The 19,173-nt window shown below is 34.4% G+C and overlaps 1 protein-coding gene across 3 annotated transcripts in view; it reads right to left on the bottom strand.

Annotated features, from left to right (window-relative positions):
• The window catches only part of TLK1 (tousled like kinase 1), a 77,274-nt gene that overhangs the window by 23,657 nt on the left and 34,444 nt on the right, over positions 1-19,173 (bottom strand). For all 3 annotated transcript variants that reach the window (XR_010884585.1, XM_067299086.1, XM_067299085.1), the window contains exons 4-11: positions 13,784-13,859; positions 11,134-11,180; positions 10,558-10,644; positions 9,329-9,418; positions 8,398-8,490; positions 6,905-7,015; positions 4,960-5,096; positions 3,497-3,685 (exon numbers count right to left, since the gene is read on the bottom strand). Coding sequence is in view for 2 of the 3 variants with exons in the window: in XM_067299086.1 (XP_067155187.1) it covers positions 3,497-3,685; positions 4,960-5,096; positions 6,905-7,015; positions 8,398-8,490; positions 9,329-9,418; positions 10,558-10,644; positions 11,134-11,180; positions 13,784-13,859 (830 nt within the window). In the remaining variant the exon portion in view is untranslated. The remainder of the gene's footprint in view (positions 1-3,496; positions 3,686-4,959; positions 5,097-6,904; positions 7,016-8,397; positions 8,491-9,328; positions 9,419-10,557; positions 10,645-11,133; positions 11,181-13,783; positions 13,860-19,173) is intronic.

Below are 19,173 nucleotides of genomic sequence, written 5' to 3'. Positions count from 1 at the left end.
GCAGAAGAAGAAATGATTGGGAATTTATTACAACCAAAATAGCTGAAGCTGGAGAGGAAGGGCTACACTACCTAAACTAAATAAAATACTGTTTCTAGAAATTATTATTGTCTAATGAAATAAGAGCTGCTTCAAAAAAGTGGAGCCCAGCATTGCACATACCATCTCTCAAGTCACCAAAGAGCCTGGAACAGATTTTTGAAATATTTTTCCACGGCTAAGAAGTCCACGTCTGTTTCAAGTAAACGTTTTTTCTTTAAATGCATTTCAATTTATTCATTTCAAGCAAGACTAATAAAATGACTTTGTTCAGTAAAAAAGTGATCTCTTGCAATTGTCCATGCCAGGACAGTGTTTAGACTCATCTAATACATGTTATTTAAACACCAGCACCACTGTTCACTCACAGAACATTAACTGATGGTCACTTTTGTGCTGCTAACTTTAGTGAAAAAAATTTTGCTTTTAAATTCATATCAGAGGACATAGTATATTCAACTACATTAGAACAACACGCATCAAGAATACCTCAGGCAACACCTTCAGTTGGTTTCAAAACAGTTAAACGCTATTTTCAGAACTGGCTTCCATGATACTGCTTGTTACAAAGCTACAGATTGTTTTGTCTCATCAATACATGCAGTTAAAGCCATTTTCTAAAACCAAACAATGCAGCGGTAGAGATACTTGTTGCTAACAACTGTTAGCAAGTTTTTTCTTTTTTGGTTTATTTTAAGAAAGGCTGCCCCAATCACTTACATGTACGCTGCACTGATTTACTACTGGTTTAGCTCATTAATCTCAGCAGCTCTGCATTCCCCTCCAGCCACACATAAACAGGACCTCTTCTATTTGCCTACACTGATTAAGATTGCTACTTTCAAAGTAACAGAAAAAGTGAGAAGTCCAGTGTAACAGCAGAAAATCACATACAATAGATGACAAATGAACTCTTAAATGGAAAAGCACAACAGTTGTTTTAACAAGGTACCCAAAACACATATATTTAGTTCTGTACTGGGAAGAAGAGAGGAGACAATAAATACATCACACAAAATTATAATAAATCATAAATACAGTATTTTTTAAAACCTTTTCAATTAAAGGCACAAGGGCATAATGTGGCTTAAATATTTTGTGATCCCAGGACACATAACAGACCTTCCCAAAGGTCTGAAACAAAAATTATAAGCTTATAGTATATGCAAGCAATCTTGTATCCAGGTTATATTAGAATCAAGTTAGGATACTCGAAGGCAAACCAGTTTTGATTCGGTAACAGTTTATGTATATGCTAGTATTAAATGCAAAAAATGCAATTATGATTGCTCTCTGGCAATTATGTAACCAGTAAGCATTTTCATGTGCCATTTAACATGTAACTGGTTAAGTCAATTTAAATGTGAATTTGATTTTTTTTTTAGTCATTTGAAAATTATATGAAACTGCCTAACACCAGAAACTTAAAAACTCTATCAGGAATTCACCTTGTCCTGCATACTAATTAGATCATATCTTCTGCATTGTTTTCCAAATTATGCTTTATCAACTCCTAAAACAGCAATAAGATTATGGAAATTTAACATAAATAGAGACATGGCCAAATGCACCAGTCAGGTATACTAATAAATAATATTAAATAGGAATAATAGTTGGGTTTTCAAAATTATTTTTTTTTAAACAATTTGCATGCTGATGATGAGTAGTAAAAGCAATACAGAGAGTTCCTCTGGACAAATAAAAGAAAGGAGAATTTTAAACTTCCTACAACCATCACTTCAATATTTATGTTTATTTCTATTTCACAGTGAATAAAGTTATGGATTGTCAAATCATGGAAAAAAAACATCACCAACCATCACCTAGGGAACACATTCTCAAAAAGAACCATTCTGGTTTGCATACTTCAAAGAGATCTTAAAAATAAACTCAGTGCCTGAAAAGCAACACTATATAAACTCTCACTATTAATGTGGAAGCTTAATGGTAATCTCTAAACCAGAAAACATGCCCCATGTACAATCTGGAGCAATAACACCAACTCAGTGTAACCATAAAAATACTAGTATCTCATTGATAGGTTAAATGTTCAAGGTGAAGATTTTTTTCTGATTATTTTCAAACTAAGAATTGGCTAGAGCCATGTTAACTCAAGCATTATGCAAATATTGCCTGGATCTCCATGCTAATAATTTTGAATCTTAGTATCAACTAAAAAAAAAAAAAAAAAAAAAAAAAAATCCCTCTTTGTTACTATGGAATAGACAAACTCACATAAGCAGCACAGATTGCGTAAGAAAAGTGATTTACCCTGCTATTCAGAAGTATTAATTATGTTTTAAGAGGATGAAACATAGGCACTAAGTGTTACTAAAGAATCAGGGTGATGACTCTTCAGCTCTCTACCAAAGCATACCTGTAACACTATTCAAGACTTGCTTACAATGCCAGTCTTAGTACTATATTTTCCTATTTCTGTCCCAGTCAAACAAATTCACAGTGTGAACCTGAATAATGATGCTTTATGCAAAACGTATGCAGCTGTCTTCAAACTAATGGTACAAATAGATATATTTTGTAGATCAAACCAGAGTCATTTATAAAGTGACTCCCACACATAACCAGGTATAAATTACTACATAGGAAAAGTGATAGTTGACCATGCGGGACATACTTAGCCTACTTCTGCAAACAGAACAAATTAATTTGTTAGTCTTTTTAAACCTACCTGTTTACTTTTTATTTAAACTGACTAGGCACAGATACACCATCAGCTGCAGCCTCTTAGCATCAAGGGCAGTAACTGGGAGTAGCAATTTCTTATAATACTCAAATTCAACTATCAAGAACACATCTGTCTGTGCCCTGAATGGCACCATTTCTGTCTGCAAGAAAAAATGTCACATGGAAAATGGAAAACTCTTTGATGGCTCTCAATTATTATGCCTATATGACAGAAGATTTCTACATTCTCAATATGCAAAATGGGATCAGCAACTCCTGACAGTTGCTCTCAGGATCTGTATTTAGAAAGAAAAAAAGATATTTTCCCTGTGTTTTTAGATAAATGTCTTCAAATTCTAAAGGCTGAAAAACATTTTTCATATCAGATAAAGATTGTTATATGAAAAATGAAGTGATTTCTATCTAAAGAAAAGGTTCCTAAACCAATATAGGTCAAGAATAGTTCAACAGATATCAGTGACATTACAAGAGTAAGAAACTAAAATAAAGACTTCCCTAGATTAGGAGAATAGAAGAAACACTGCATAAACACAGAACCAGCCTTTCTCTGGTGACTTTACCAAAAATAAATTGGGCAATTGTACGGCATCTTCATAGGCAGTGGTGCAAATTTCCCTAACATCAGCAAGTCCTCAGTGAGAAGATAGTTGTTGAATATACTGAGTGTCTTTTTATGCTGTTATTTGAATAGAACTCACACAGACAATATCTGAGAATTTATGTAAAAGACTGATTGAAATGTTAAACTTACAGCTGTGGTAAATTGGGTCTAACAAAGGGATCATTTTCTGCCCCATTCACAGCTTTATTTTTCCTCTGCTTGGGTTCAGAATTGGCAGATGGTGCCTGAGAATTATTTGTAGTTGGAGGCTTTCGCTTGGCCAAGAGCTTTCTTTGCCTTTCAATGTCTTCCCTTTGTTGATTCACCCATTCTTGCTGCCTGTAAATCCAAAAAAGCTTTATTAAAATTTCACCATTTTGTATTTTTAAAAGGACTATTTTTCAAACTGATAAAGCATTAAATTTAATTTTTTTAAAAAAACTTCCTGTTCATGTGAAAATGTTTCCTAGGAAAAAGAACAGCAATATTCTTCATGAGGTGGAAAAATTTTCACAAAGTTTTGGCACAATTTACTTTTCACATGTGTTTTTTTGAAAGTGTTGCACAGTGTTTCTACAGTGGAAAAAATGCATGTCTGAGCTGGTGGATACCCTGGTTTACATCATCAAAAGAAAAGCAACAGAGTCAACAGGGAATACCTGTTTGTTTATAAGCCAAATACTGAATTCGAGCTGACCGCTCCTAAATAAACCATCAGGTTGGTTGTATGGCAAACAGTTACAGCTTCTCTGCAAACCACATATACAGGAATGGTCATGAAAAACAAAATCATGAGGTATTAATTATGCAAGGGATTCTCAAACCTGTAATGTGGACCTATTTTTTTAAGACTGTCTTCAAAAACAAACGGTCCAGGCAATCACATAATGCTAAGAGTATATATTCCCCTCCAGAAAACTAAAATGCTGGTGAATTACATGCATATGTATACCCAAAGACTGAATCAGATTTTTTTTTTTTTTTTTAAACCAAAGAACATCTCTCAAACCACTGCATAATTACTTTTACCACCATCACTGACTGTCTCCCAGGCCCCATCTCTGCTAAGGTACCTGTTGAAGCAGCTCTTTTCCTGCTGGCTGCTTTCCCCCATCCACTTGCACTAGACCCTAGCCAAGGGTTTGTCCCTCCTTCGCACTCCTCCTTCAACGCGATGAAGGGCTGTGTGTCTGTAGAAGCTGCTACAACGAAGGATGCACAGGGAGCACCTATGTGACCAACAAGAACTCCATAGACCTCATTTGCCCTGATGCATGGTTAGCTATTTGAAAAAAATCACTGATCTAGTTTTATTGCTCTTTCTACCAGCTGAGCTGAATAATTATGTGCTGTTCATTTAGTACATTCACACTTTTTCTAAGGATAGTTAAAATCAAGTGAAGCCTAATCATCTTGCAAAGACACCCAGCCTTAGGATTCTGTCAGTTGATTAAGGGAGTTCTGTACTGTATTCTCAGACTTCAAAAAGCAAAGCAAAATACAACGTATGAAAAGCAGCTCCAATCCTAAAATCTCTTAGTAATAATAATAAAAAAATCCACTAGAGGGAACTAACAATTACTGAGAACTTTAAGAACATAACATTGACTAACTTCACAAGATTTTGAAATGCGAAGCCATCTGTCCACTGTTCAGTAAATGAAGCACCATGACGAACTGTTGTAAAATGCCCCAGGCGTAATCTGTCTTGCATGCTCTTCTCTCTGCTTGCCAGCTTTTCTTGTGTGCTCTAAGAAAACCAGAAATATTCATACTTAGTAATACTAAAGTGTTCAAAAAGTCAGTAAAGTACTTGGGCTTCTTCGTCCAACAACTTTCTATGGGAAGGGTAAAAGGAGAGTTGATGAAAATACCTTTTATTCTAATTTCTGCAGAACTCAAACATCTGCAGTTGTCAGAATTGATACTGATGATGATGATGATTCATGCACCAGAATATCTAAGATTGACTCAGATCCCATATATAATGTTAACTGGTTGTCATAGTTAACAAAAACATTTTATTTGTAAACACAGCAAATCTGATAGGGCATCAACATCACACAAACATATAATTAGGATATGTCTATACATGTCTATTATACATGAGGCATGCAGTTCTAAATAAGCCTGCTTAGCTACTAAAAGGAGTGTATCTAGTCTACTTAGCCTGGAAATTCACTTGCCGAAAACTAAATTACTACTTCTACCAAACTGACTGGGTTCAGGAATCTCTACAAGGGAAGGCACTGCACCAGGTAGACATAAATGAAATCAGATATTCACTTGCAGTAAGTAATATAAGCAGCTGCTTGTCTCAGAACTGTCCACTACTACCACAAGTATCCCTGGGACGTGATAAATGACTGACCCCACCTAGTATGCTTCTGCACAAAAAGATAGAGTACTGCGAACACTGCTGATGGACAGAAACTTCTCAAATGTTTTCTTCTTAAGAAATGCTTATGACTGCAACCACAAAAAGTGAGGGAGAAGCTGATGGAATTAGGGATCTTTGTGCAGTCAGACTTCTAGACTGAACAAGAGACCTACATGGCCTCTGAAGGAAAAACCGCCTGTGGGATATCATGCAGCCAAAAGCTGTCTACCTAGCATCATGCTGAACAGACCGGATGCATCTTTCCTCAGTATTCCCATCATGGTGGAACTTACAGAGGAATGTACTTAACTTATTCATGACACGCTAGTGAGGAAACTCTCCCTAATCCTCTTACAAATCAGTTCAAGAGCCTGTATTTGACAGCAGCATATAGCAGCTAGTATTAGGAAACCAATTTGGTTGTCCACCTTATACATTTTTGTAGTGTAATTTGTAATAAACTGATTTTCTATTCACTTTTCTTTTTTTATTTTTTTAATAAAATTATTTGAAAGAAGAGGAGGTGAGAGAAACAAGGTGTCCTTACCTTTTAAGGAGAAGTGCTGCTAGTTTAAATATAATTGGCATTAAATTTCAAATTGACATCTCTTTTAAAGGAATATGAAAGCAAGTGGCCCAATTCCTGCCCTTATCTCCTTTAATTCTGAGCTAACATATCATTTTTTCATTTTACATCAAAAATTATCCCCAGTCACTTAGGTGTCTCACAAAGAGATTTTTTCTGTCTCCTTCTCATGATGGATTGAGTTTTTTCATCTACTTGTAATCTTATTTTTAAAGTTTGTCCAGAAGATTAGGCGCACTCTAAATTCCCATCTTTTATGCTCTGCTATATCTGAATTACCTATCATGGGGAAAAAAAAAAAAAAAGAAGAAAAAGAAAACCTTTACATTTAAAAAGGCACATTTTCCACAATCTGAATAAAGCCCAACATTTTGCTTTGCCTACTCAAGCTTAAAAAACAAAATAAAACAAAAAGACAAACAAACAAAAAATCCCACCTTACTTCCAGATAGAGATCACACATAGGAAATTTCAGGCTCAAAGACAAATTTGAAAAAGTTATGAAAAACTGAAAGCAGCAGAATCATAATGGAGTTTTATAGTGTGTTCTCACAGTTTTTAGCCACAAGCACTTTAAAAACAGTAAACTTACCTTTTCAATCAGAAGCTTTTTGCTCATTGAAATACATTTGTTTAACCTTTCTTTATATTTTTCAAGTAGCTTTTGTTGTTCATCTATTTGTCTTCTAAGATCACAGTTAGCCTTATTAATACAAAAAAAAAATGCTTACTGAAAGAATTACTGAATCACTATTTTTATCAGCTACCATAGAAAACAAAGGTATCTAACTTCAACGTGTATCTTCTTTCACGTGACTAAAATAAGGAACATGTATATGTATATATAACATGTATATAGAGATATAAATATATTTGTTTGCCTATATATACACACACAAACATACACATACCTATAGATATAGGCAAACAAATCTCATTTCACAGATCTAACTGTAAGATCACAACTTGTAAAAGGATGCCTTTATTCCTTTTTTAAAATAAAAAGGAATGAACCTGAATGAAACTGCATTCATGACCATTATTTCCTTTACACTGAGCTGCATTTCACATTACAAGGCACTCAGCCTAAAATATAGAAGCACTGTATTAGTCACTCTTCAAGTCTTCCAACATTAAACAAAGTTAAATTTTAGCTCCAGATCCTTAAGTCATGTAAAATTGATCATTTTTTATATAAAGAGAAAGTAAAAATTCACAAAAACAATTCAATTCAATTATCTGAGTAAAAAAAGAATAACAAATTCCCTATGTTTCATTTATATTTGTCTTACTATCTTAGAAAAACAGAGCTATATTGCCTTGGCTAAAACAAAATGGAAAAAAAAAAATTAGCTTTGTCTGTTCCATATTGTTGAACATATGCTAAAACAGACATCCAAGAAGTCTATACATACAGTTTTATACAGAATGGTTGCATGGGTGAATATGCACTTGTCCACATAAAAACACTATTCCAAGTCACAAAGTTTGTTTAGTTTAGTGTTTATTTCATTAGTGTGTGGCTTAAATTTTTCATATTTCTATGTAGCATGTCTCTAATCGTATTTTTAGGAGCACAAGCATAAAACTCCTTTATCTGAAGGCAGATCTTAGCGTATCATATAACATAGGTTTCTTATTAAAGGTAGTTGTTTACTGCTCAAGACAATTTCTGTCACAATCACTTCCATTCTGAAACCGCCAACAGTTGCTGCACTGATGACTGCTATTTACAATTAAAACAAAAAAATCTATTATGTGCAATTATAATAAGAACTGCAGGAATTAATCAACTGCCCACAAAACAATATCAACTTTCTTTGTATCCTCAGGTAAACATATTTAATCATTAATAAGTCATAGTACAGAAACAGAGAAAAATAAGCCTTATATATTTAATTTCGCAGATTCTCAGTTTCTCAAGAAAAAGTAATTACAAGAATTAGAAAATATTTCCACCTTTTTATGTAGATAACTCCAGACTAATTTTCTAAAACAAGGATTATTCAATTTTTAAAAATATTTGCTACAGATTCACTGCCTGTTGTTCTGAAATAATATCTTTATCCCATGTTTAACACTTACCCTGAGTAAGTCATCTATACGACCTTCTTTCTTTTCCAAGTCTTGATTTTTATTACTTTCTAGTGCAGCTAGTTTCAGCATTGTGAGATCAGTCTAAAAAGAATATTTTAGAATATTTAATCCTGTTCTTTAACAATTGCAGCATTATTTTTCTCACTTTTGTTACACAGAGAAATGAACTATTTTAAAACATTAAAAAAGACTGGCACATCTCATTTTTATGCATTTTGAAAGTGATAGGAAGGTTCTTATTCAAAACTGCTTTCTCTCTTCAGAGAGATTGCGTACAGTTGGGATGAACCACTAACAGTTTAAAAATTTCATCACTAATTCAGAATTAATTGTTCATAAATAAGCATACACAGCAGGGCAAGAATGTAAATGTCAACCAATTACTTAAAATCCTCTGCATTTGTTCAACAGGTAAAGCAGCCTTGCTCTAACTAATTGTGAAAGACAGAAGCACAGATCACATTAAAAACGGCAGAGAGGATACAACAACTGCTTTTGGCTTTCAAAGGTCACAACAGATCTAACTATATCATATTTTAATTATCATCTAATTTTTTTTCTTCAAGGTTATATTTGAACTGTAATCTGACAACGCTAGCTGTCACCTCAAATACTGTCTGCAAGAGAAGCCTCCTCTCCTGACATCACATGACAGCTAAAACCTTGAGCAAAAGCATACTGCATCCATCGTAAGCTAACTGCTCATGAGGTGGAAGCAGAGTAAGTGCAGAATACAAAACTAATCAGAAGGATTTAAATTATGAACTGCTGAACTTGAAAATATTTTGGCAAACTATAAAAAGCAAAGCTTACAAAAGCCTTTGAGAGTTCAGAAGTAGCTGAAAGACAAACAAACATATGTATCAGTTTTTCTTGTAGTCTGAAATTATATGGCATAGCTCTACGCAAAAGTGCTTACCTGAGTAATTTTAAAAGATAACTGCTTTGGTTGTGTGATAGGGTGGTCCCCGAAAGCTAATGAAGTAGGAGAAGGACTATTCTGTCGAACCTAGAATGCAAGAAACCAAAGGATTTTAGATACAACTGTAATACTCAGTTGTGAACATAACCTTGTTTACAAGTCTTAGCAGAAAAATAATATAGCATGGAGAAAGATGATGTTTTTATTATAGAAGATAATAAAATGCTCCATTTGGAGTACTGCATCAAGAACTATCACTATGCTGTTAAATATCACTTGTATTTTAGAAATGATGCAGTACTGTCTGAGAAAACTAAAACTGTCACTTTTCAGAAACAGACTGAAAAATTTAAGACAACGCAAGACTGACATAAGGCAACTCCAGTCTTACACAGACTTATTTTTCTAATCCTAAACTTTCACAACTCAAAAATAAACTAAGTTGAGTTATTTTTGAAGAGTTTCTTTCTGATGGGAGAACCAGAGAGGGGAAGCTAGTGCAGATCAGAACACAAATCCCTTTACTGGAACTTCCCTCAAACCACTAGTCCGCATGAATGAGACAGTTTTCAAGCAAACTTTCTTACTCTCTATACTGCTAGTAAGAAAGTTGAAAGCACATGGAATAAAGCTGAAGTTTACCAGCAGAGGAAACAAATTTTTTCAAAAGGATTGGCAGAATCTGTCTTGCCATTTAGATCACGCAAGCAAATGCCTAACACTCAAACTGTGCACATAAGGGGGAAAAAAAAAAAAATTATGGCTAATGAAGAAAATTTTAAAAGGACACAGACAAGTTAGGCATCAATTACTAAAAAATTTCTGGTTTGTCAAAATCTTAGCTTTTTATGTCCTGAGCTAGAGCTTCACTTTCCTCAGAAGCAACAAAAACAGGAGCAAACTGCCACTTTTTTTGTGTGACTCTTGTGAATAGATGTCATTACAACCTTTTAATATTTATACAACACTTTGCATTCACACTAACTTTCAGCTTTCTTTCGTACTTAAAAATTATGTTTTCAAAAAAGTCCCAGTGTTAAAAATTGCTTCTAGAAAATTTTAGTTTTAATATTTAAGTTGATCCTGTTTTGCTGTTGGAAAAAAAATGAATTCCTTCCCAGAATGCCTTCCTTTGAATATCTTCCCCTGTAAATAGCTAGTTTTCAATTCACGCCGCTTTCCGAGTATGTGGGTATTGGCAGCAGTTATGAAGTTCAGCAACTTACAGAAGAAGGGGCGGAATGTGAATTCTGAGGAGATCGGATTGCAGGAGGTACACCCCGCACCGGGCTCGAGCCGTTCCCACCTTGGTACTGAAGAGAAGATATGGTCCTCAAATTAGTCAACCTTCTTATCAAAATACATTAGACGTCTGTTGAATGATACAGCCCACCTATACATAATTTTATAATTTAGAATGTGTTGTTTGTATTACTGTAGCTGTTGGCTATCTAAAGAAAAGGGGGAAAGAAAATGTTCTTCATATTTTAGCACAGGCTGCACCAAGAGATCACATCTTTACTTTAAGGTTTAACAGTTGTAAACTTTTATTTAAAAAAAAAGTACCCTGTCAGGACCTGTCCATTACAAGTAAAATTTTATAACATCCCCAAAAAATTGCTAGACCATAATATATATAGTATTTTCATATGCAACTTGAAGTACGGCATGTTACTAAGTTCAAAGAAAATCTGTACTGTCACTGTGGTCTGGTACCCCTAGTAAGTTCACAAGTACCTTCTACAATCGCTTTCAAAATTAAAAAGAAATAGTAGTAAATTTTTAAACAACAAAAAATTTACCTCAAAATAGTCACTAATCTTGTGACCACGTCCCCCAATATTCTTTCCTGAAACAAATATATTAATACATTAGAACTGATAAAAATATATTGTTTATAGATATGTATTACACTTTTACCTGTACGGTAATTATAGCAAAGTCTTATCACTTGTTAACTGATTTTCGCTGATGTGCTAATATGGGATCTCCCTATGTAGATAATTAAGGTTCATATCCCCACCACTGCAGCCACAGCAAAGAGGTTTGCATATTCCATTCCTTGAGGAATCAAACTATATCAGACTTCAATTCCAAAACCCCACAGATTTTGTACAGATTTGGCAACAAGTCTATACATCTTCTAGATAACAGGAAACTCGCCTCTCATCTGACAGATCAAACATCTAGCGCTAAGTCCCTCCCCTTTTCAAGCACTGTCACAAAATTCACGCACTTTCAAAGTATCAAATTAACCAAGTCTATTGTATTATATGCTCTAGGAGAGTTATTTTGCCCAAACGGTCAGCCCAAGGATTTTCCCAAGTGCCAATAACAGTGTGGGCATGGAGGATGACCAGTAGTTCCATTCCTCCCAGCCTGACTTCTAACCAGCAAACGTGCAGGGTTAATCAGGGAGATAAACAGAGCAGAATGAGAGAACTGCCTTTCTTTCCTCTCAGTCAGTACCAGGACTTCAGGAGCACCAGTTTGAATAGATCTTTCTTCAACATGAGTGACCAGAACCATGTGCAGCACTCCAGCAGAGATCTCCCCAATGGCTTGTCCAACAGCATTAACGCTGCCTTCTCTTCTGCTGTAAATTGGCTGATAAATCTTGAGACTGTATTTGTCTTTTCCACAGGTTGTACTAACTGTTCAGAGACGTCTCAAAAATAGACCACTCTTCAAAACTTTGTTCTTTATAGGCAGGAATTTTTGGAACACCTTAGAAGATCATTAGCCATAGTCCAAAGTTAGACCTTTGCACTTTTGACCAAAGACTTTCATGCTTTTCTATTGCTTCAACCCTCAAGAATTCTTTCTAGTCCAATATCTCTCTGTACTGGCATGGCTGCATAACTTTAACACTCAGAAATACCATGAAGAAACATGTCAAACCTTTGTGTGTCAAGACTTTTAACAGAAATTTTTAGATAAAATAATTCAAAGACCTGGAATAATACCACTAACTCCTCCAACAGATAGTCTTCCATTTTGTTTACATACCACTGCTACTGCCCTCTAGCCAGCTTTTTTTTTTTTTTTTTTTTAAACACACCACATAATTGCACTAATGATTTCTGTCTTCTTCATGCTTAATTCTCACACACCACTAATCAAATGCTTTTCTTTCATCTGGAGAAATTAGACAGAATCTATTTCTTTTTGGTCTAGAGCATCTATTCTATGTCATGTTACATAATTCTGTGTGAAAGGAATACATCAAATTAGTTGGGCCCAGTCAATCATGAATACATTTATACTGATTTTATCCTCCTTTCCAACCACATCCATCTTCTAAACAATACTTTTCCTCAAAATTTATTGATTGCTTTCCATATTATGGAAATCAAAATCCTAGGTATGCAGTATACAAGAGCGGAATCTCTTGCTCCCCCTTTTCTACTGTAATAGCTGTATTTGCTGTGCTTATACCATACTGTACTACTCCAATAGGTTGCAGTTTCCTATGACAGTTCTGTACAAATACTGCTGTGCAAAATATTTGGTTGCACTGCTGCTGACAGTTAAACAGTAAGTATAAGACATCAGAAACATGTTATCTATGCCAAAATGTTCCTAAAATTTCTATCATCTCTGATTTCAATTCCTGTTGGTAGCAGGAAGGATGGGCTGCTAGAACAACGGAAAAAAGATTTTTTTTCCAAGTTCCTTGAACTAACCAGGTCTCTGTGAAACAGCTCTTACAAAGAAATGAATTTTAGTCAAACTAATTAATTCTTCAACTAATAGCATGTTGCACCATCAAGCTTTCTGGATATGCAGCCTACAGATATACATCTGAAGTGATACTTCCTAGCTCAGTTTGCAAACAAAAATGCTAATACAGATGTTATCAAAACTATTTCCCCCCTTCGTTTGATGAATATTTGCCTAGAGATTTAATTTCCACCATTTCTCCCAAAGAAGATTAAAGAGAGGAACAACAAAAATTACGTTTTGTAAATGCTGAATTGGAACTAACTATCTCATCCTGATTCCCCCTGTCCTTCTAGTCCTCTACACTGTAAAACAGTTCATAGAGAAGGAAGAAGAAAATTCAGTTATTTTTAAACGTACATGAAGAGCAAGCAATTACACATGACAATCAGTAATCCCCTTTTTCCCTTGCCTGCTGAAAAGAAATACAGAGCACAGAGGTATTTTGGATGAGAAAAGCTGCTATAATTCTTGAGGTACACAGAATGTTATCACAACTGCAAGCTATACAGGCAGCAGCACACAATTCTTATAGGCAATTACCAGCCAAATTCAGGTCTTACTTGATGGTCCCTTAAGATATTTAACTTATCATCCAAAAACCACAACTTGTCTTACCAAGCAGAAGCACAGATTTTTTTTTTTAAGGCCAAGAGTCAAAACTTTGTGCCTGTATCATTTAATTAAATGCATGCAGTAACTATCTAATTTATGTACATTTTAGTTTACCTTGGCTGCTTTCACTCTGGGTGTCTGCTTTTCTTTTTCGCCCTCTGGAAGGTTCTGACTGTTTCTTCTCTGGAGTCTACAAAAAAACAAAAGAACATGATCCAACAACAGCTCTATTTATTTATATCACTGTGGTATTATTGTGAAATAAGCTGAACTCCTCATTCATAAAACATGATTTCACAATTTAGCAGAGATGTCATTTTAGATCTTAGCTGAATTAGACAGTATGATCCTTGATCAATCAGATACATATAAACTAAAAAAAGATTCTTAAGAAAGTGAAAAATAGTTCTTAAATATTTTTTCCAAGGGTGATTCTGCATATGAATTGCAAAGCCATTATATCTTTTCATCCATTCTGGATTTTATGAACACAATTTTATTTAAATTATTGCTACATTTCACCAAGATCTTGTGGTTATAGCTGTGAGTATTTTAAAGCTCTATATTACATTTAGTGAAATAAAAAAGTGATTCCTGACGGCATTTTGTACACATTGCCACAATATAAACACTGAATTCTGGTGCTTCAATAGGAAGCCAATAATGTTACTCATTTTTATAGCTGTAGAAGTCATCCCTAAACTAATGTAAGCTGTAGACTATAGATTTTTAGAACCTGCTTCCGATTAAAAAAAAACAAAAACAAAAAACTAACTGCTCAAAATTTGATACCTACCCATTTGAATTTTCTTCCCCTCATTATATTTGTATCTCAAAAAAGCCAGAGAAAACTTGTTAAGTTTTTCTTAACAGTGCTCAAGTGTAGACTTGTTAATTAACAACTTATTTTACCAACAATTTATATAGTTGCCTAGAAACTATAATCAAGAGCATGCAACACATAACAAGAGAGGGCTGTTGCTCTCCATTGATCCTAGGATTTGAATCTCCCCTGTAAGTAACTTCGACAAGCTGCTCTGGTTCAAGGAAAAGACACTGTTGTGTATTCAGCCTCCAGGGAACCCCATACCAGTAACCAGAAAAAGCATAGAAGCCATTAAACCAAGTCTATTTTACAGTCATGAAATCAGTGGTCCCAAATGCCTTGGAGTAAATTTGAGATAAGTGATAAGATGCTTCATTATTTTATGACACCATCATTTTATGTTTTCACCATTTTTGTCACTTTGGGTTCAAATTATTCTTTTTGAACACAGCAAACATCACTAAAATTCAAATTTCAACCCACCACTAAAAACATTTCAAGGATGTTTCAGTTCCAAAATCTTCACATGGATACCTTCAAATATAAAGTTACAACAAAAATCCTAAAATATTTATATTGGCAAAGGACCACTTAAAGTTACCTGATTTCTGTAGAAAGTTATCAGTCTATAAAAGAAAGAAGTAAGGACAAGATAGGTCTTACTTCCTTATCTATATCTTACTGTTTATATGATTTAACTCTGTCCATAGCTACACAAATACACCTTTAGAAGTTTTACAATTGTAACTGTTGTACCGGGCTGCAAATAGAGTACAAATTACATATACATATTAAATTTTATTTTAAATAGGATTACAAACTCTTCCAAACAAAGATCTCTGTCTTTTACAGTGCTATTATATATTATCCAACTGAACACTGCACAATTCTGAAAATGAAGCTATATGATTCTACAAGCAGAAAACATAGCTTACAAATATTATTTTAATCATTTACAATTACTGTAAGGGTAAACAGCTAATATTAAACTATCTTTCCACAAAACTAAATTGAAAATTTTTAACCAAGCATTTTCATCTTATTCTTTATTAATTTTCCAGCTTCTAGTGTTGCAGTCATCATTACAATATAGCCACAGTTTTACCTACCATACCAAGGCAGCAAAAAGTTGTATTTACAAACTAGTTAACATCTAAACATTTAAAACTTCCCAAGAAAAATTAGTTTCCAACCACAGAGTGACTGGTTTTCTATTTAAAAAACAGACTTTTAAAGAAGTTCATATTTTTAAACCTGAAACTCAAATAATTTGTAAATACCTATTTCCTTAAGCTCTTCTCATTTCTTCTACTGGTTAGTTTAACCTTCTGATGTAAAAAGTATTAGCACACTAATGAGGTTTCTAAGCTCTCCTAACAAGGTCATTTTCACTTTTTCTAAGTGCAGGATTCATGCGGCAATGCACAGTGCACATCAGTCCCTACCAAATGCTCTCCCAAATCCTTGCTAGCAAACGGAGCCAGGAGCCCCAGGCAGGGCCGGGGCTGGGGCCAGCACGTACGTACCCGGTCCCTGTCCCCCGCTAAAGGAAGATTCAAGCGGCTGCCAGAGAGCCACTTCACAAGATTTACAGACAGCCAACATTTAGATTAAAATCCTACTACTTTATGAGCAAAACAGAATGTTTTTGAAGTTACCCAAACTTAACCTTTAAAGCTATTTTAGAGTCACCCACCGCCTGGCATGTTAGCAGAGCCTTTCACGTCATGGTCTGGATTCTGCTTTACCCCATACACTTCATGCGGTTCCCCTAGGCCTTCTCTTCATATTTACAGTTTTTAATCTTGGCTTTTAACATTCCCTTTTATAAGACAAACATTTGTAAATGCCAACTCTCAACTAATTCACCTCCTTTCAAAAATATTTAGATCAGTATTTCTATACATATTATGTATAGTTAAATATTTATTCACATTATTATAGTACTGGTAATAGCATCATTTGGCAGGTTATTTTTGCAGGAGAGAACTTGTGTGTAATAAAATCACAATTTTTATTTTCTTGTCTCTCAACACTTGACTCTCCAGTATGCTTAATGGTTATGAGTTTTTTCAATTGTTAATATTTTTCATATGCATAATTAATGCATTGATAGTTTTCCGTAAATATTTTCTTCTAAATCCTGCCCTCCTCACAAAAACGCTTTACAGCTACTGCAAACTGAAATACATCAGCACTGCTTCCCTCAGCAACACATGATAAACTCCAATTAGATTAAGCCTTCAGTTACTTTTGAAATTACATTTATAACGAGGGTTCTGTATTATTGGGAACTGCAGCGACTCAACAGCTACAAGCAAGCAGAGCAGAATGTTTAAATAACTAATCAAACGGGACCAATTGCGCCACCCTCTAGGCTTCCCTGCTTTAAATAATTCTTCATCTATGGAGAATAGAAAATAGTAGCTATAATTAAAAGAATATATTTGTAATCAAAACAAGGAGGATTAAAGGGGAATAGTTGAGAAGGCCAAAACATTGCAAGACTACCAGAAACAACTTGTTCACAATTTGAGGTACTCAATTTAGGATTTATCTTAACTACAAATAGCCAATAAATACTCAAATCAAGAGCTACGTACCACAGCTACAAAGCATTTAATAAAATAAAAACAATGTATAAATTGAAATACAGGTCTGGATATTAAGATCAAACATCCAATAAATGAGTTTATCATTCATGACGCTGAACTGAATCCACAATAAAACCTGGTTTCAAGCTATTTTGCAGATCAAAGTTTACCTTGTGAAGCAGCTCAGTTAAAACTACTATTCAAATAAGATGGCCCTCTCGATGCATCCATTAGACACAAAAAAACACTACAATTCTAACAGCTGTATCTTCTTCAGTCCCGCATGCAAAAAATAGAAGAGATGAAAAATTACACACCAGGAAAACAAGAAGGTGTGCGCACAGGGGACGCCTGCCTTGTTTTGAAAAATAAGTGTCAGACTTTTTTTTTTTTTTTAATGTTCACTTACTGATTAAAGCACGGGATGATTACATGAATGCACCATCACAATTTGATGAGAACCTGACATTCTCGCTACAGAAATTCATTTCAATATGACTGAGATTTGCATTTCTACTACTTTCTTCTCCCAAAATCTATTGTAATAGAGCAGTTCTTTCTCAACATCAAATGATAGCACTGCTTCCCATATGAATAAGTCTTTGTATTTCTACCCTACCTTCCACACGAGGAATTCTCTATTATTATCAAACCTTCATTGTTACATCATTAAAAACGTGTTTGTAATATTTAGAATTAAACTGTACTTTTTATAGGACTACAGAATATAAGAAACTAGATGTTATTTTAAGAACAAAACTCTAAAAAATTAACAACGTATTTGGTATTACAATTATAATTTCATTTAAGTAAATAAAACTGACAACTTTTGAAAATGGGTCAAGAAAGCATATTTCCTTATTCAATGTCATCAAGACTCATCTTTCAGAAAACACAGAAGGAACTTGGAGCAATGAATGGCTCTGTCCAGGGACTTTTTAAAAATGTATTTCTATTTTAGAATCCAAATAATAGAATATTAAACAAAAAAAGTCCCTACCCAAAGATTTGGCTTGAGGTTAAAGCACTGTGCAGAGACTAGAGATGCGGGTTGAACCTTCAGTCTTACAAGCCTTGGGAAAACCATTTTGCCTCCGCATTTCATTTGCCCAATTGTAAAATGAAATTTTTCTACACCAAGAAGTTATTACAGGAATATTCAGTGTTCTGAATATTTGCAGACACATTTTTCTGTTAAAGAATGGCAATAATGCAGCCTAATCTTCAGGCTACTGCAGCACATTTCCACTCCCACACCTACTTGAGAACTGTATCACTGCAACACTGTCCAAAATATTGCTAGGAACATTCACTCATTTCTTTAACCATTAGCAGTTCCTTCAGCAATATTATTTAATAAGTTTGTTAGACATATACAGAAATCCCAGAAAGTAATTTAGCATTACTACTTATAAATTATTGTTTAGGGAATTCTTATGCAGTAATTAAATTACTGAAAATGTAAGGGTGACTTCTATTTGAAAAACGGTAGAGTAACCATACAGATCATGCCTTTGTAATTCATGCAAAATTACCTTCAAAGCCCACTTACAGTGAGGGAAGCTATTTAAAATGGCTTTCCAATGAGCCAATATACTTCTTGTATATCACTTAGTCATTTGATCCCTTCACGTTGTTACTACTATTTATTCCTTATAGCTACAGGAAGATAGACTGAATTTTTTAACTTGTGAGTAAATCAACAGAACTTTAAATTAAGTTCCAGTTTTGTATTACAGTTGGACCTGAAATCAAGCCAGCGCTATTCAGTTACAGACGCTTCCCAAAGATTCTTCAGCCACAGCACATGCGTCAGGAAAGACAGGTGGACAGTCACCTCTTCAGCTGAGTGCACTACTATGAAAGGAAAGAAAATCTCTATTTGCAGGCTGAACAAACGGCATCTCAAGGGACAGATGCTTGGGACTCATCCTAGTTTATCGAAATTTTTTTTATTATTTTAAAAAAGCTTTTCAGACTGCCTCTTCATTTTAGATTACCCAACAAATGAGTTGAACAAAGTTTTTGCTCACTAGAACTCTATAAATAAAAAGATCAGATTGTCCACAGTGACACACTAATTC

The sequence above is a fragment of the Apteryx mantelli genome, chromosome 6 (genome assembly GCF_036417845.1).
Source record: "Apteryx mantelli isolate bAptMan1 chromosome 6, bAptMan1.hap1, whole genome shotgun sequence".
NCBI classification, from domain to species: domain Eukaryota; kingdom Metazoa; phylum Chordata; class Aves; order Apterygiformes; family Apterygidae; genus Apteryx; species Apteryx mantelli.
The sequence above is the reverse complement of the archived record's forward strand: the minus strand, read 5'-3'. Positions and strand labels throughout refer to the sequence as shown.